The following is a 20299-nucleotide window of genomic DNA, read 5'->3' on the forward strand; positions in this document are numbered from 1 at the left end:
TATCTATAAAACATAGTGTAGAATACTCTTAGGGCTCCTAGGAACCTATCTATAAACATTAGCGCCGGTTGTCTTCTGCTTAAAGCAGTACTAGCAGTTGTCTACTGATTAAAGCAGTAGACACCCGGGGGCTATGGCGGTCGCCATAGTTACGCACCCGGCATGTGCTGTACTATTACGGCGGATGTCGGGATGTCCGCCGGGGGCCGCAAACTATTGTCCTGAGGGCCGCAGTTGGCCCGCAGGCCGCGAGTTTGAGACCCCTGCTCTAGAGAATGGGGTACGCAAAGATTGCACCACATTTTTTCCAGAAGAGTAAAATTACTCATCATTTCTGGGAAATATTTTTAGCCTCGGGATAAATATGAAGTTCCCAATAATGGAATGAATAAATGATACGCAGGTATAATAATTCTAAGAGGGTTTTATGTTTATGTCCTTCCCTGTATTCTGTCACTCAGCTCGGTCACAGCAGTAACACATTTATATACGATATATATATTTGTCATGTTACTGAAAAATGCCCCCAATTTTTTATTTTTTTTTTACTTTTTTGTTTCTTTTTACAGATCTGTGTATGGTGTCCTAGATTTGCACTAGATTTGGGTTTTATTCATACTATTTTAGGGAACGTCCTATGTCTCAATCACTTTCTATTACATTTTTGGGGAGGAAAAAGGTTCCCACTAGCGCTGTACTCTCCGTCGGTCAGATCCATCCGGGGAACCTGGGAGACTCCGACACAGATGTGAACCCAGCTAGCCTTAGGGTATGTTTACACTACTCAAAAATGCTCCATTCGACGCAGAAATGACCTCAGAGTTGCAATGGAATTAAATGGAATTTGTTGAGTAGAGGGGTTTCCATAATTTACAGACCTGTCATAGATATTTACAAAGATTTCCATATGTCCTTACAGTGTTGGAAATGGTTTACCTCACCTGATCTATAGTCTTAAGAAATTAGGGTCTGTAGCGAGATCTGAACTATAATGAAAAAATTCAAGGGAGTCTACCACCAGAACCCATCTCCGCAGGTAGATAGGTTACGGTCATCTCAATCCATCTGTGTTTCCCCATAGGTATCATTGACTCTCTTACCTCTTGGAGCAATGACTACGCTCTTGTTCTTCAAACATCCCTTTTGCATGTTGATATCTAGGACACAAAGGTAGCGAGATAACACTTTTTTGATCCAGGTGACCCTAACTTGTCTCCGGGGCTGGTGTCAGACTCCTCTTAAGACCTAAATCCATGCAAAGGATACCTAGGGCTGTTATAACCTTAGGACATAAGGTTGTATGTGAAGAAGCCCTGTGACAATGGGGTGCCCCCTCTCACTGTGTTGGATTTAATGGCACAGTCTCACATTTTGGGGTTGGCTTGCAATCCCGGGTGGAAGGTCCATGCTCCATTAAGGGTTCAACCAATGTTGTTCACTATGTAATATAGGATAGGATATATTAAAATATGCTACCCTTTTTTATCATTATTGGAGGTCTGATCTCTGGCGTGACCATTGATACTGAGAATGAAGATGATGCCCTGATGGTATAGCTCTACTTTCCCTTTCTTGTATTCCCATTGCCATCAGCCCTATTCACGCCTCTGTATATTTAGCACCAGGGCCCTGGCACTTCTGGGTAAGGTCACATACCTATATACCATAACCAACATATGGTAGATGCAACATTTACACCCCTCTACACAATCAGAACACTTGCATGCTTGGCCAAATTGAGTCTCCATATCCATTGGGGAGTCAGGAAGAATAGCTGTCTTCTTCTATTGAATGTGTATGGGCACCTTTAAAGAGGGTGCAAAAAACAATACATTAAAGGGATTCTACCATTAAAATCACATAAAATTACATTTTTTTCTCGTTCACACGTAGGAATAGCCTTAAGAAAGGCTATTCTTCTCCTACCTTTAGATGTCTTCTTCGCGCCGCCGTTCGGTAGAAATCCCGTTTTTCGTCAGTACGCAAATCAGTTCTCTCGCAGCACTGGGGGCGTCCCCAATTCTGCGAGAGAAATCTCCAGCGCCACCTCCATCTTCTTCAGGAACGGCCTCTCTGTGCGTCTTCTTTCGGAGCTGGGTTCATACTTCTAGACCTCGGGCAGAGCAGACTGTGTAAGTGGCCATTTTTCTTGTGGCCCGGGCATATGCATTTGGTTCTGCCTGAGGCCTAGAAGTTTGAAACCCAGGACGGAAAAAGATGCAGGGAGAGGGCGTTCCAGAGGATGATGAAGGCGTCAGTAGAGAGTTCTCTCGCAGCTTTAGGGACACCCCCAGTGCTGTTTGAGCGCTGGAGCCCGCCACCACTGCTGCGAAAGAATTCATTTGCATACAGAAGAAAACCTGCATTTCTACCGAACGGCAGCGCGGAGAAGACATCTAAAGGTAAGAAAGAGCTATTCCTACGTGTTAGCCAAAAAAAAAAGGGTGTCCAATGATGGGATCCCTTTAAGGTATAACAATACAATAGTGCATATAACCATACAAAAAAAATCCCACACTTCTGGTGTGCTTGTTTTTAAAAAATAAAAATTGATTAAATACATTTAAAAAAATTTAAAAAAAAATCTTCAAAGAACGCCGTAGGTCACCAGTTAAAGGCAGTTCACTTGGATAAAATCAGTTCTGCTGATTCAACACACTAACATTACAATACTATACCAGGGAGCCATAAAACTTCTCCAAACAAACCCCACATTAAGCAGCGGGCGCGAGGTGTTTGATTGACGGCTGAAGCTCATTAGGGTCTCGAACATCAACGTTTCTGAGAAGGGGAAAATGTTTCCAAACCATTTGGGTGCGAGGTGTTAAAAACATCTCCAGGTGTTAAAATGTAGTTTGGCAGCTAATGGTTGATAAAGTCTTCTCCATAAACTTGAAGAAAAAAACATTGAGTGAATTGTAAAAGAAAACTGGAAGCCAAGTAAAACGGAGCTCCGGAGTGATAGCCGATTGATGCTCCTACGTTTGCCTTTGGATAGGTCAGACATGACCTATGTGAAAATGGAGCTCTTGAGAGAAGTAATATAACATTAGTACTGTACCTTAAAGAACTTTTCCAGAACTATATAATTCATTAGTCTATCCCGATGTTTGGCCACCAGTCTTAGATTAGTAAGGTTCCCTCTTCCATCTTGGTCAGTCAACTGATTGAAGACGATGGTGCTCCATTGAACTCAACTACATTGTTTACTAAGCACAGCATTTTTCGTGGTTGTACCTGGCACTTCAGAGTCTAGCCCTCAATGGAGTGTGTGGGGTTGTGACTGGCAAACGATGAAGAGGATGCAGCTTCTTACAGAGAATCCCACATCCTATTCTTTCAATTGATTAGCCAGGAGTTGGACCCCATTGATCTGGTTTTGATGATCTGCCCTAAAGATCATAGGCAGATGCATCTCCAACCTAGTGGTGAACGCCATCCTTTTCCTTTAAGCGGTTATCCAGGCAGTAACATGTCCAGTACAGTTATCCAGTTGGTAAGGAAGTCAGAAAAACCTAGAGAAACTAAAAATGTGATACCACCTCTGATCACGACACCTATGATCATGTTTTAATGGCCTGCCCTAAGAATAAGAGGCAGGTGCTTCTCCAACGTGGTGGTGAGCACCATCATTTTTACTTAAAGGGCTTGTCTAGTCGGTAAATTTTTTGAAACTACAAAGCCAGTATGGCGTAAAGAGAATTGATAGGTCACCGATCATCTGCTGCTCCTGTTTGAAGGTGTCTTGGTTCCTTTCTGGGCTAAATTTTCTGGTCATTCTCGACACATGGAAAAATGATCTCTCTTAACACGCAGTGATTGGGCGAGGAAGGTCATTGCTGGGGCGAGGTTATCGGCTGGGTGGTCATATTCTGTATTGCTAGAGGAACCATAGAATAGAGACCAATGGGGGACCTGCAAGGACAGTGAGGACTATCGGGGCGGATGATATTTAGTTTTTTCATAGAATTATTTTTTCAAAAAGTTTCAAAGTTGGGTAAAGCTTTTAAGGAAATGGAGGTTTTCCAAAATGCCTTGGATGATTTCCAACATTGATTGGATTGACTATCATAGTAGACCAGCTCTAGTCCAAGAGGTTATACTGGACTGAGTCACGTAAGTAGGTATACAAGGAGGCATATTCACATGGAACCCAGGAGGACGTGCATTAAAAGATAAAAAAAGGTAATCATTACTATTATTCTTCTGGCAGGACAGGACTGGCAAGGGTTGCCTGGAGGCAAATACCCCCTTGGTTCTTCTTTAAGATGGAAGCTATGACTGAGAAATTGTTGAGAGATAGGAAATCCAACCACACTGCCAAAGACCAACTGTCTACAAACAGGTCTGGAACCCATAGTAGCTATGTAGTATGATGCTGACTGTCTTACCTATATGGCTCTAGTTTGCTTTAGGTACTAGTCTGCACCTAGTAGTAATAGTCAGTGACTGGGTATCCCAAGAACTAGAAGTAAGTCATGTAGAGCTGAAACGTTCTCACTCAAAGGCATGGTCTGGGATATTTTTAGGTCACCTATTTGGCAATTATTATGTCTCTGTAAAGAGTGTTTCTTACTCCTGGAGGACCATGTCATTGATTTTAATGGGAAGTGTGCAATACTTTGTGTCTCCTGTGGAGGCAGTGCAGAGAAATGAATAACAATGTAATTACTGTGTGATTGGGGGTACCAGTAGTAGGACACCCTGTGATCAACTTACTTCACGACCCTTTAACAAAAAAGGGGGTTGTCCAAAGCAGGCAACCTTTTTAAGGCTTGGGTATACCTCTAACCTGCTTATGTGTCCAGTGTACGCCAAAAGATTGCCCTTCTGGCATACCTTGGGCTGGTACCTTTTTTTCAAGGTAGTCAACTATAATGAGGATAAATGATGTTCTGTGTTGTCTTGACATATATCTATGACATCAGATGTTTAAGTGTAAACTCGATCCTACAAAGCAATGTGGAACCTGATATAGTAGAAGATAGCCATGGTTAAGGCCCCATAGATGTGAATGTAGGACTCTCAGATGTCACATCCTTAGTATAGGCCATCAATATTAGATCTGCTAGCGCCCAACTACCAGAACCCCCTCTCAGATCAGCTGTACCGAGATAGCGCCCCTGCTGGTACATTCCGGAATCTGTGCTGCTCACTCCCCATACAAACTACTAGTGATAGGTGTACGTACTGCAGGGTGCCCCATAGACTTGGTAACCCAGCAGTATCACAACCGCTGATACAGTTTGTATGGCAATTGAGCAGCGCGGCTCCCAGAATGTACACAATACTTGGAGCTGAGCTGTCTCGGTACCGCTGATCAGCAGGGGTCCTGGTTGTTGACTATCCTAAGGATACAATAGTACAAACTGGATAACTGCTCAAAATATTGCTTATATTTTGTGACTACTTGATTTTTTTGTTTGGCCAAACCTTCTGTTGCCTTCAGTTTTTCTCCATATTCATCCGATTTCATTTCTGATTCTTGCAGAAAGATGTCAGAAGAAGATGTCCCTGTACATGATGAAATCATCTACTGCCTCGGAGCTGCTACACAAGTCCTTAAACTTGGGCCTTGGAGGGATCTCCAGAGGACCTCAGATGAAGCCCCACCTAAAGTTCTCTTCTTAATCATTCCAGGTGAGGGCAGGATTTGTGTCTGATTGGAGTAGAAGGAAATTTTAAAGCAAAACTGCTTTGTTTGTCCACTATCTTACTTTATTCAATTATTGTTTACACATTCCTTGACTTATCTGCTCAAAAGTCCAGTGACGTAGCTGCCTGCTGTGAGGATGGAGGGGCTAAGTTCTCGGGAGCATGCCTGTGTCTCTCTATTTTATTAGTTCCCCCCCCCCCCCCAGGGGGCTTGAACCTGCAGTCATTTGATTGCAGTTCCCATAGACGTCAATACAACTGTATTGCCGTCTATGAGACTTTCTGTATATTACTATTACGGCTGGTCATAGACCCAGCCGCAATACTAATATAGCCATGACAGGCCTGGGAGCCTTCAGTAGGCTCCCGGCTGTCACCGGAACAGGTCGGCTCCTGTGATATCGCCGCGCAGGAGCCGGCCTGCAACTGTACAGGTATGGGGTTGGTGGGGACTGGCCCTGGGCGGGGGTATTATACACCTTTGGGGGGAAGGGGCCGCCAATACAGACCCGGCATCCGCTGTAATGGAAAGGCGGATGCCGGGGAGGGTTAGACGCCGGCCGTCTGTCAGCAGGAAAATTGCTATCAGACCACTGACAATACCTTGCACTTTCCAAGGATGCCTTTCTTATTCTGCATTGCAGCGCCATTTTCATGGAAATCAAGATTTAACATTATGCAAATTAGCTGGTAGTGTTTAGTGGCGTTTCTTCTTCTGCTGGGGCTTCACTTTCTGCTTTTTTTGATGCCAGATTTTTGGCATATCTACAGTGTCTACAGCTCTTATGCAGACCTATGTGTCTCCATGGAGACAGATTACAAAAAACATGTGTAGTCTGATCCCTTCCATCTTTCTTTTCTTCCTACCACATGTGGTAGGTTAGCAAGAAGTAGGAGACAGATGGGGGGTCTCTAAAATCATCGCTGTATCTTCTACCCCGCGGAGACACCCGGCTTTCAACATCTTCGAGGGAACGTTTGTAAAGCCAACGTGTGACCTGAGAGCGAGGTCAGCCTTCTGCCCTATCTCTCCGCTTTGTTGTTTATTAGGCTGATGGAACCACAAACTGCGCAGTTAATATATTCACCCCCCCTCCCCCTCCCCGTAACCCATGTGACCAGCGATAAAATCCCTCCGTGTAATTACCACCGTGCTTTTCTCTCATATGGTTTTGTATATTTTCCGTGTTTGTTGCTACTAATGTCTGGGAAAATGTGGTATAACTTTGTGCTACCGCTTTGATATGCAAAATACCTTCCCCCAATGTTTTTCTTCCATCAAAACCTCGGAATGCAGGCCGCTATCTCCATATCTACCGCTTCTCGCTTTCTTCCTACGGTGTAAACAAGCTCTATTTTGTCTTTTTTTTTTGCGTTTTTTTTTTTTTTTACCCCAAATGTTTAGTTTACATTTCGTTTCTATTTGATAACGTGCGATGTAAAGCATAACATTTTTTGGGAATATTTTGATTCTAACAATTCCCGACTATAATTTTTTTTTTTTTTTTCCGTTGGCCTAAGTCCCTGACTCCTCTTCTGTTTCCCTGCCAGAGTTCCTGCTGTATTTGATAGTACTTGGATCCCTTCTGGCTATATGGAACCCGGTGACACGTTTTCGGAGGAAATTGGTAGTGTCTTGCATGTTATTGGGAGCTCGTGTTTCATGATCTTCTAAGGAGAGATGTCCTAACCCATTATTTCTGCTTTTTGTTTTTCTTGCCGTGCGTTCGCTCCCTGACATGTTGTTCCGCGTGGAGAGGCTGCTGGGTTCTTTTCATTTCTTGCTTTCTCAATATAAACTTTTCGGTCTTCGGCACATCTGGAAATCGCAAAACTGAAATGATAAGGCATTTGCAGGTGATGAGTGTATGTTTTATAGCGGGCAGGGTTACAGCTGGGATATTCGAGCTGATGGACGGGGTTTCGTTTACGCAATTTTTAAGGATAACCTTTATATCTGTTCTTATAGTTTAGTGGTAGAGGGGTAGGAGAGGTTTTCTGGGATTAGGGTGAAGCCCTCTTCCCCAATATCAAATGAGATAATAATGCGCTTTAACCTCCTTCCCGCCAAAGGAATTGTTCAATTTGCGTTTTTGACTCCCCCCTTCCAAACCCCATAACTTTTTTTTTTATTTTTACTCTCTCAGAGTCATATGAGATCTTAAGGTTTGTGAGACAAATTTTTCTTCATGATGCTACCATTAATTATTCTGTACATTGTACTGGGAAGCTGGAAAAAAAATCAGAATCGGGTGGATTTGAAGAAAAAGTGCGTTTGCGCTTTCTTACGGACTTCATTTTTACGCGTTCACTGTGCAGCCAAAATGACCTGTCACCTGTATTTTATGTTTCGGTACGATTCCAGGGATACCAAATTTATTTGGTTTTATTTACATTTTAACCCCTTAGCAAAAATCCAAAACTGTGCAAAAAATTTTTTCATAAAAGTCGCCATATTTTGACACCCGTAACTTTTTTACATTTCCATGTACAGGGATGCATGGGGCGTCTCTTTTTTGCGGGACCAGGTGTATTTTTTAGTTATACCATTTTGGGAAATTGCTATTGCTTTGATCACTTTTTATTCAAATTTTTAACAGTGAAAAAAGGTTGGTTTGGCACTTTTGTTTTTTTTTTCCCACTACGGCGTTTACTGTACGGGAAAAATATTTTTATAGGTTTGTAGACTGGGTGTTTCGGACACAGGGATATCTAATGTGTAGGTGTTTCACAGTATTTAAGTACTTTTATATGTGTTCTAGGGAAAGGGGGGTGATTTGAACTTTTAATTAATTAATTAATTAATTAATACATATATTTATTTATTTATTTAATTTTATTTTTAATTTATTTTATTTTTGCATTTATTAGACCCCCTAGGGGTCTTGAACCCCGGGGGAATCTGATCACTAATGTAATGCAACAAGATGCTAATGTATTGCAAAAAAAAAAAAAGGCTCTTTTGTTGCAGGCTACTTAGAGTAGCCTGCAATAGAAACTGATCAAAGACAGGCCTGGTTACCTTCACAAGACTCCTGGCTGTCATAGCAAGGGGACGCCGGCTCCAGAGCTTGCTCTGGCTGTCAGCGATCCCCGGCAAAATGGTGGCGCCTGCACACTGGCAAAATGGCGCCTCGGTCAACTTTGACCAAGGCTTCAGAGGGGTTAATGTCCGTGATCATTACGGGCACCAGCGCCGGATATTTTCTGTATAAAACAGCAGAGACTCGCCGGCTATGGCGGCTGCACGACCCCCAAGTAGCCGCATCTTTAAACACCCAACATCAGCTGTACTATTACGGCGGATTTCGAGAAAGGGTTAAATAGGTATGGGTTATGGTAATATCTGTGAGTGCAGCTCTGGAGTATAACTCAGGATCAGTACAGGATAAGTAATGTAATGTATGTACACAGTGACTGCCCCAGCAGAATAGTGAGTGCAGCTCTGGAGTATAATACAGGATGTAACTCAGGATCAGTACAGGATAAGTAATGTAATGTATGTACACAGTGACTGTACCAGCAGAATAGTGAGCGCAGCTCTGGAGTATAATACAGGATATAACTCAGGATCAGTACAGGATAAGTAATGTAATGTATGTACACAGTGACTGTACCAGCAGAATAGTGAGTGCAGCTCTGGAGTATAATACAGGATGTTACTCAGGATCAGTACAGGATAAGTAATGTAATGTATGTACACAGTGACTGTACCAGCAGAATAGTGAGCGCAGCTCTGGAGTATAATACAGGATATAACTCAGGATCAGTACAGGATAAGTAATGTAATGTATGTACACAGTGACTGTACCAGCAGAATAGTGAGTGCAGCTCTGGAGTATAATACAGGATGTTACTCAGGATCAGTACAGGATAAGTAATGTAATGTATGTACACAGTGACTGTACCAGCAGAATAGTGAGTGCAGCTCTGGAGTATAATACAGGATGTAACTCAGGATCAGTACAGGATAAGTAATGTAATGTATGTACACAGTGACTGTACCTGCAGAATAGTGAGCGCAGCTCTGGAGTATAATACAGGATGTAACTCAGGATGAGTACAGGATAAGTAATGTAATGTATATACACAGTGCATGCACCAGCAGAATAGTGAGCACAGCTCTGGAGTTTAATACAGGATGTAACTCAGGATCAGTACAGGATAAGTAATGTATGTACACAGTGCAGGCACCAGCAGAATAGTGAGCGCAGCTCTGGAGTATAATACAGGATGTAACTCAGGATCAGTACAGGATAAGTAATGTAATGTATGTACACAGTGACTGCCCCAGCAGAATAATGAGTGCAGCTCTGGAGTTTAATACAGGATGTAACTCAGGATCAGTACAGGATAAGTAATGTAATGTATGTACACAGTGACTGTACCAGCAGAATAGTGAGCGCAGCTCTGGGGATGTGATTCAGATCTCCAATCAGAGGCATCCAGTGTCAGAGCCCCGAGTTACGCCCCTTATCTGATCCTGCCCGACACCGCCCACCTGTAAAGGGACTAAATAGTATATCAGGCACCAAAACTAACAGCATTGATTGCTCAGGAATGGCGAGGGCTAGAGAAAAAATTCCAACTGTGCCAGAATCAGTGGAGTGGCGCCTAGAAACAGTTGTAAGAGCTGGACTTGTTGGAGGTGGTGAAGGGTCTTCTTTAAAGCAATTTTACATGCATCAACTAAAAATATCTGAGCAAACTGCGCCAAGGAACTGTACCTGCAACAATGGATGATTGTGTCTCGCATGTCACCGATACAGCGTTCCTCACACATGCATGTATTTAGGCCGAGGATGGTGATGTTTAACACATTCCAGGCACCTGATTCTCAGACTATCACTTCTTTATAATCCTAGCACAATGAAAGTGCAGGGCTTCCCGAGCATAATAAAACACATTACCACATTGTGCTGACGTCCCCGACGTCTACTCAGGGGACAATCTGCAGGGTTTGCATCAGATCAGGGGTGTCTTAATTAAAACCCTTGCGGTGGAATGGGTCGTGTCCTTTGATAGCGTCAGAGCTGTGCAATATCTCTTACAGATGTCACAGCTGCTGCATTAAATCACTGTATGAAATCCATCGGAGTCGGGGCCCGGACTGACTATCTGCCAGGTTACCTATTGTTTATTACAACAACAAGGGCAGGTGTGATTCTGTATGTAAGGTGTGAATAGGTGTCAGAGGAATACACAAGTATCGGGTTTTGTAAAGCATTGACTCAATGCACTTCACTTGTATACCTGATGTTCTTCTAGGATTTTATTATAATATTAGACGTAAACTACGGTCAAAAGTGAAAAAGCGGCTATGACATGACCTATATAGTTGTAGCCGAGTTAACCCGAACTTCTGCAACCGGTTAAATTGCTCCAGAAATATTTGTCTAATGACTGTTTAGGAATTCTATCATTAAAAAGCATTTTTTTGTCCCTAACACGTAGGAATAGCCTTAAGAATGGCTATTCTTCTCATACCTTTAGATGTCTTCTCCACGCCGCCGTTCAGTAGAAATCCCGGTTTATTTCTGTATGCAAATGAGTTCTCTCGCAGCACTGGGGGCGGCCCCTAGCGCTCAAACAGCACTGGGGGCGTCCCCAATGCTGCGAGAGAACTCTCCAGCGCCGCCTCTATCTTTGGTTGGAACGGCCTCTCCCTGCGTCTTCTTCCGGCGCTGGCTTCAACCTTCTGGGTTTACGCAGTAGGCTCTTCTGTCGGGCCTGAGGCAGGGCCGACTGTGCATGCCAGCGGCCATTTTCTTGTGGCTGCTTACCCCAGCTTACTGTATAAGCTGCCACAGGAAAATGGCCGCGGGCATGTGCAGTCGGCTCTGCCCGAGACCCTACAGCAGAACCAACTGCACATACCCAGATGGTTGAAGCCAGCGCCGGAAGAAAACGCAGGGAGAGGGCGTTCCAGGTGAAGATAGAGGCAGCTCTGAAGAGTTCTCTCACAGCATTGAGGATACCTCCAGTGCTGTTTCAGCGCTGATGACCGCCCCCAGTGCTGCGAGAGAACTCATTTGCATGCTGAAGAAAACCAGGATTTCTACCAAACGGCGGCACGGAGAAGACATCTAAAGGTGGGAGAAGAATAGCCTTTCTTAAGGCTATTCCTACGGGTTAGTGACACAAAAATAGCTTTTTAATGATTGAATCCCTTTAAGGGAATACTGTGATGCATAGAATTTTTTTTTTTTTTCAAATTTATTACTTTTAAGCTTTTAAAACCTAAAAACCAATAAAAATTCGGTATCCCCCTGATCGTATTGAGCTACGGAATTAAGGTAACGTCATTTTTACAACATACAGTGGACACAATGTCAAAACAGAATGCAAATGCAAATTTCTTTCAATTCTACTGAAATCTGAATATTTTTCCAGTTTCCCAGTGCATGGTATGTATTGGCGCTATTAGGATATACAATTTGTCCCGCACACAAGCCCTTGTATGGCTATAAAGTTACTAAAAGTAAAATTTGTCCCGGACCTGAAGGGGCTAATAGGTGACATCACCCTGAGCGTGTTGACAATAAAGAACTCGGATTGTGAAACCAATTGGGGACAGGGACCCCTGAATGACGACAGTCTCCGTACGGCGCTGCAGTATAAGTTAGTGCTATATCATTGGCAGAAACATGTAGTGATTTCGATAAACCAGTGATACAATAAAACAGCCGCAGTTTGCTACGTCTACGGCGAGATTGTAAATCTTGTAATTGTCTTATCCTCATATCTCAGGTTCACGTAACATATTGTTCTCGCAGTGAATTGACAGAGACAACTTTGGGTTTGCCAGAGAAGATGTCCTGAAGCGCTGATAATCCCCAGTGATACCTGCACTCTGGACCACATTAACATCAGGATGTGTCCTCAGGATCCTTTCTCGGTGAAATCCGCACTAGCATACTTCCTAACCACATCCATTTTGTTTGATCCCATGTAGGAAGAGCCTTGCTATGCATCATTGTAGATACATGTCTATGTTAACACACTCTCATTATCTGAAGCCCCCTTGTGAATCCGCCGCGTGCCAAAAATCATGCAGGGCTATAAAAAGCTTAGCAAAAATGGAAACATGCAATATAGGGGAATGACATAATAAAATGCTTTTATATAGGCTTAAATTATAGGTCTGTTCTCTCTTCAAATTAAAGGGGTACTCCAGAAATAGAGGTTATTTAAGTATAAGGAAAGGCGTTACTTACAATTTTCCAAGATAGATTCTGCATTAGTTCATCTTGGTTTTCAAGATCTCTGCTTGTTGTCAATTAGGAGGAGCCTTTGTTTTTAGGGGGTACAAATCCGTCCTGGTCATGTGATGTGTATGGCTTGTTACGGGACGGTGATCAGATCTCTGTTTGACGAGCCGTTCACAGGTGTTACCATCACATGACCGACCAGGAATACACAGGTCCATGGCTCATTTCAAAACATTTAGATTGTCTGTCTATCAAATTGCTCTTGTCTTCATGGCAAACATTTGTGTTTTCCTATGGAAGATGGGGGTATGGTCTGGCCAAGTCGATTATTCCAGAAGACCAAACGGGCAAGACTTGGGGATGTCTACCATGATGAAGATGTTAGATAACATCGACACCACTTCATTCTTGGGGCATCCCAGGGCCACGTTGGCCCAAGATGTGGGACATTGATGATGCCTGTTATGTGGGTTAACAATCTATGTAGACATTTATTCTCTGCTGACAATTGTGTAGAGTCAAGTTTAGTTTTCCGATAAGGATATGCATCTGTAATAAGGCCCCTTGGGCCTTGAGAGATAAAGATGTCAATTACTGGATACTTTAAGATATTTGCTCCAGAGCTCATGACGGAACTGTAAATATCTTTAGAAGTAGGTGCGGGGTAAGGGAAAGGGTTCTTATTTTTGTGTTAAGAACTTCAAGGGGTTCTCCAGAACCAAATTGAATTTTTCAGACAGGTTCCAGAAGTTGCTACTGGAGGAGCAATGTGTGCTGCATGCGCCACCCCTCCTCTAGAAGCTTTTGGCACCCGAAGGCTTATAGCACAAATGATCTGGATGGGGATCAGGTGTCGGAATTTTTTTCTGCAGTGTGGATGGGATTAGGCAGAATCTCATCCACTTTGCAGGTACAGTATAACGTAGCATTTTTACAATGTGGAGTCCTGGCCTTACACATTTAACCCTTAAGTACTATCATGGTGTCTATCATACACCGTCCAATCTTTGTTCCCCCATAATTCCACATTCCAGTATCTGATCAGAAGCTCCACCCACATACCTTTCATCCAATAGAAACAGAAAGTGTGGTGTTGATTTGGTGGAGATTTGTTCAGTGCTTTGTCAGGTATGATGACATGAAGACCTGCCGGTGCCTCAGAGACACATGATAGTAATTATGTAACTTTTTTTAATGATTATGGACATGCTGCATAACTTATTAAGGGCTCGTTTACATCTGTGCCTGGGGTCTCCATTATGCAAGTTTCCGTTTCCTGCACGAAACTGGGCAGGAGACGGAAACCTGCCGGCATGTTTCAAACCCATTCATTTGAAAAGTGTCCGGCCGTGAGCGCCGGTGAGCGTTTTGTGCTCTCCGCTGCAAAATCGTTTTTTTTAACCGGACACAAAGTCGGACATGCAGTACTCTGTGTCCGGTTTAAAAAAACGGTTTTGCGGCGGAGAGCATAAAACGCTCAACGGCGCTCATGGCCGGACACTGTTTGACAGGTTCTGCTGGCAGAAGACGGAAACCTGATAACGGAGACCTGAAAGCTGGTAACTCATTTAATTAATTATTTTGTTTCCACTTATAGATTAGAAACTGTTGAACTCTGCACCATAATGAATATACAGCCTGGTCCTTCTCGGCCTAAACGAGCCAGAACTAACTTTTTATAAAATTTTAAAATTTTAGCTTTTTATAATGCAAAGCCAAAGCAAATTATATTGTAAGGTTTCTATATGAACGCAGGAAGTCTAAGCGCAAAATAGAGAATTTTTTTTAAAATCCCACAGACACCTTAATAGTACTGATATTAGAAATCCTGACGGTAGTATCTAAGGATTAACTAGTTTGTTTTTATATTTTTCCTTCCAATTAATTATTTGTATAATAAATAAGAGCTTCAATTTTTATAACATTTTATATATATTTGTATGCTATTTGTAGTGTTATAATAATAGTATTTTTTTTTCTAAATTTAACATTCTAATTTTTACACTTATTAACGTTTGAAAATATTTTTTTCCCCAAATACGATTTTTTTTTTAAATTAATTTATTAATAATTTATTATTTATTAGCCTTCAGTTTCAATTATATTATTTTGCAATTTAGTTGTAACAGACTTATCACTTCAGTCTCATCACTTAATATTTTTATTTGACTTTTTTCATTTGGTCATTTTTGTCCTTCATGCTAGGTTTGTAATTATTACGCTTCAGTCTTTAATTATATTATTTCTTAATTTAGTTGTAAAAGTCTTATCCATTGATATTATTATTTTGCCTTTTTTGCCGTCAGTGTCTTTTTTTTTTTAAATTAGTAAGGTTCACATTTTTATTAGATTATTTAGTTAGTTAGTTAGTTAGTTAGTTAGTGAGGAAGGTATCTTGGTAGCAGCAATGGGGCAGACCCAACCAGACCCAGTCAGACACAGGGACATGATGTCTGGTTTATTTGAAAAAACAGCAAAAAATAAATGAGGCATGAGGCACAGAATAAGCAAAAATAAAATACAGCCTTACGGGGCATTCACACTGCTGCTGCTGCCCGCCCCGGGGTGTCCGCTGTAAACCCTGGGGAAACCGGACAGCAGACAGCTTGCGAGAGGTCAACTGTAAAACCCATTCATTTGAATGGGTTGTAAAAGTTTACCGCCCGTGAACGTTTTTAGCCTCTCCGCCTGGAAACCGTTTTTTTTCAGCAGACACAAAGTCCTACATGCAGAACTTTGTGTCCGCTGAAAATAAAATGGTTTCCAGGCGGAGAGGCTAAAAATGCTCACGGACGGTCACCTTTTAAAACCTATTCAAATGAATGGGTTTTACAGTCGACCGCTCGCAAGCCATCTGCTGTCCGGTTTCCCAGGGGTTTACAGCGGACACCCCGGGGCGGACAGCAGCGGCAGTGTGAGTGCCTCCTTAACTTTAGAGAATACAACGAACAAACCCTGCTCGTCCGAGCTGTAACTAAACAGTAAAAACTAACTATATGTGGGGTTTACTACCAACCACACGAACAAAACAAAACCACACGGCACAGGCCTATTCAAGACCCGCCCTGGACCACATATAGGTCAGAAAGCTGGAGTTGATATATATATATATATAGAGAGAGAATGATAGATATTTGTATGCGTGTATATAAAATTATGAAACCTCAAAAAATGTATGTGTATGTATATATGATACATAAATAATATATGTGTGTGTCCTCATATATAACATATTATATATATACATAAATAAATATATATATATATATATATATATATATATATATATATATATATATATAATGCATCTATGATATTTTCATTTGGCCACTTTTGTATATGATCACAACAGTAATGTTTTGTTTTTTTAATACAGCTTTGGATTTTTATTTTTTTTTATTAATTACTTGCTGTGACATTTGCCCATTGAGTAGGCTCAGGGGCTCAGAAAAATCCAATCTTTTTGTTTGGGGCTAGCAGCGGTCACAGGTGCGATCAGCTGTACATGGTTTACCTAACAGGTGGGCCGCACGCCTTTGCTACTTTCACTGCCCTGTCCACTAGATCTTGGGAATTTCTCCGCCACCACAGGGCCCTTTAGGGCATGTTATTTGTTTCAAGAAATTAGAGAGGACTTGGAAAGATAATAGAATTTAGTGGTTGGTTGAAAGTGGATATTGTAATTGCACAGTTAAGGAAAGAGAAGCTGTTTAGGGGTCAGGCCCAATGTGTTGACTGTAAACAGTTTAATGCATTGTGCAGGCATGTTACTTTCAGCAGCAGAGCCCGGCTCCCCTCAATGCGGTCACCCACTACCACCAGCCTCGGAAACATTTGCTTCCATTCAGCTGCTCTCAACAGCTGTTCTCTGAATTTCACGTGATGAGGATTTAATGCCTAACATTTCCTACAAAATATTTGAAAAGACTTGGAAGTGCTCATCTGGACTTCAAGAAAAATACTTTGTAGCCAAAACAAATCCACAAAGTGCACTAAATTTAAAGGTGGGCCGGGGAGGGGGGCGGGGGGTGCCCGGGTGAGCTAAGAAGTGGATTTTACAATCCAAACAATAAGGTAATTCTCGTCTACTACTGTCTGAATTGCTAACAAATGTATTTAATTTAAGCAAATGAAACCCCGGTGGTAAGGTGCAATGATGTATCATGGTTTCACTGCAACACCTATGTATTAAGCAGAATAACAGGCATGGGGCAGGTTAACGTTACGCTGCACATGTGTTCTAGGCCAAGCAATAGACTTTAACATACTTTTTTTTTCTACAGTTTTATTCATTTTATATATTGTTTGCTTTCTCATTTTGCTATAAAATTCCCTTAGGCCCTATGCACATGGACTTACTATGAATCCTTCTTTTACAATGTCCAAAGATTGCTGTTGGCCTATACAGTACTGCCTCATAACTTCTGCTTAAAGTACAGACCTGTAGGGACCCCTTATGCCTCAGTACATGGTCTTTGCACTAGGCGTTGGAGATTGAACAGTTCAGTAGGAGGCCTAGTAAAAGAATGGAACTACAATAGTACTGCTCCTTGTATGAGAATATAACTACTGTGGAGCAAGTATATAACCTAATACTGCCTCTTATGTAAAATAATATAACTACTATAATACTATCCTCTATGTACATGTATATAACTACAATAATACATCTCTTATGTACAAGAATATAACTATTATAATACTAATCTATGTACAAGAATATAACTACTATAATACTGCCTCCTATGTACAAGAATATAACTACTATAATACTGCCTCCTATGTACAAGTATATAACTACTATAATACTACTCCTATGTACAAGAATATAACTACTATAATACTGCTCCTATGTACAAGAATATAACTACTATAATACTGCCTCCTATGTACAAGAATATAACTACTATAATACTGCTCCTATGTACAAGAATATAACTACTATAATACTGCCTCCTATGTACAAGAATATAACTACTACAATACTACTCCTATGTACAAAAATAATACTACTATAATAATGCTCCTAGGTACAAGAATATAACTACTATAATACTCCTATGTACAAGAATATAAATACTATAATACTACCCCTATGTACAAGAATATAACTACTATAATACTGCCTCCTATGTACAAGAATATAACTACTATAATACTACTCCTATGTACAAGAATATAACTACTATAATACTGCCTCGTATGTACAAGAATATAACTACTATAATACTGCTCCTATGTACAAGAATATAACTACTATAATACTACTCCTATGTACAAGAATATAACTACTATAATACTGCCTCCTATGTACAAGAATATAACTACTATAATACTGCCTCCTATGTACAAGAATATAACTACTATAATACTGCCTCCTATGTACAAGAATATAACTACTATAATACTGCCTCCTATGTACAAGAGTATAACTACTATAATACTACTCCTATGTACAAGAATATAACAACTATAATACTGCTCCTATGTACAAGAATATAACTACTATAATACTGCTCCTATGTACAAGAATATAACTACTATAATACTGCCTCCTATGTACAAGAATATAACTACTATAATACTACTCCTATGTACAAGAATATAACTACTATAATACTGCCTCGTATGTACAAGAATATAACTACTATAATACTGCTCCTATGTACAAGAATATAACTACTATAATACTACTCCTATGTACAAGAATATAACTACTATAATACTGCCTCCTATGTACAAGAATATAACTACTATAATACTGCTCCTATGTACAAGAATATAACTACTATAATACTGCCTCCTATGTACAAGAATATAACTACTACAATACTACTCCTATGTACAAAAATAATACTACTATAATAATGCTCCTAGGTACAAGAATATAACTACTATAATACTCCTATGTACAAGAATATAACTACTATAATACTACTCCTATGTACAAGAATATAAATACTATAATACTACCCCTATGTACAAGAATATAACTACTATAATACTGCCTCCTATGTACAAGAATATAACTACTATAATACTACTCCTATGTACAAGAATATAACTACTATAATACTGCCTCGTATGTACAAGAATATAACTACTATAATACTGCTCCTATGTACAAGAATATAACTACTATAATACTACTCCTATGTACAAGAATATAACTACTATAATACTGCCTCCTATGTACAAGAATATAACTACTATAATACTGCCTCCTATGTACAAGAATATAACTACTATAATACTGCTCCTATGTACAAGAATATAACTACTATAATACTGCTCCTATGTACAAGAATATAACTACTATAATACTACTCCTATGTACAAGAATATAACTACTATAATACTACTCCTATGTACAAGAATATAACAACTATAATACTGCTCCTATGTACAAGAATATAACTACTATAATACTACTCCTATGTACAAGAATAATACTACTATAATAATGCCTTCTATGTATAATCATTTAGGTTCTATAATTCTACGTTCCATGTTTTCAATTGATCATTAAAGATGGGCAGCGGTCCAACACACCATCGATCAGCTGTTGGAAGATACCACAGCATTTGGATGAATGCTTCTCCCTCTCCATAGAAAACAATACATTGTTCGGTGGCTGTGCTTGATATTGCAGCTTAGCCCCATCTGACCAATGAACTTGATGTCATATGGTGCTGCCACTTCAAATAACTGATCAGCCGAGTTCTAGGGTGTTGATCAGTTGACCTATTCTAAGGATAGGTAATAAATTGATAAAATCCAATTTAATGTAGGTCATGTACTTGCCTTAACCACTTATGGGTCGACTATAGACTTTATACGTCTGGGCGCTCCATTTCTTGCCACAAGGTCAGACAGATGCACGAAATCCTGCATCTGTGGGCTTGGAATGCCTGCTGTTAATACAGCCGGGCATAATATTGTAATAATAATAAATTTTATTTCTATAACGCCAATATATTCCGCAGCACTGTACAATTTGTAGGGTTCAAATACAGACAGATACATAACAAAGAATGTCATTTCACACAATGGGACTGAGGGCCCTGCTCGCAAGAGCTTACAATCTATGAGGTAGAGGGGGTGACACAAGAGGTAGCAGGGGCGGCATTGCCTATACAGTATTCATTTCAGACAATTTTGTAATAGAGGTTACTGTCATTACACAAACAAAACCTTATGAGCCATCACTAGTGGTGTCCTGTAACATGTGGATGGAGCTTGGACCTATAAAGTTAGCCTGAAAAGACATCATATCATGTGGGGTAATGTGGGAGTGGGGACAGAGGAGGGTTACATTTTGTGGATTCTTATTATAGTACGGAAGGGTTTACGTTTGAAATTGTGATAGGCCTGTCTGATAAGATGTGTCTTTAGTTTGCGTTTGAAACTGTAGAAATTGGGAGATAATCTGA

General features: G+C 40.7%; 1 protein-coding gene across 3 annotated transcripts in view; it reads left to right on the top strand.

Moving 5' to 3' along the window:
- Positions 1–20299, top strand: part of LDAH (lipid droplet associated hydrolase) — a 171785-nt gene that overhangs the window by 11629 nt on the left and 139857 nt on the right. Inside the window, exons 2-3 of one of the 3 annotated variants that reach the window (XM_075269198.1) lie at positions 4214–4345; positions 5492–5640. In XM_075269198.1, coding sequence (XP_075125299.1) covers positions 4214–4345; positions 5492–5640 — 281 coding nt within the window. Of the gene's footprint in view, positions 1–4213; positions 4346–5491; positions 5641–6584; positions 6665–20299 lie in introns of those variants that run through there. The other 2 variants (XM_075269199.1, XM_075269200.1) reach the window with 2 other exon arrangements.

This window comes from Leptodactylus fuscus, chromosome 3 (assembly GCF_031893055.1).
Source record: "Leptodactylus fuscus isolate aLepFus1 chromosome 3, aLepFus1.hap2, whole genome shotgun sequence".
NCBI lineage: Eukaryota > Metazoa > Chordata > Amphibia > Anura > Leptodactylidae > Leptodactylus > Leptodactylus fuscus.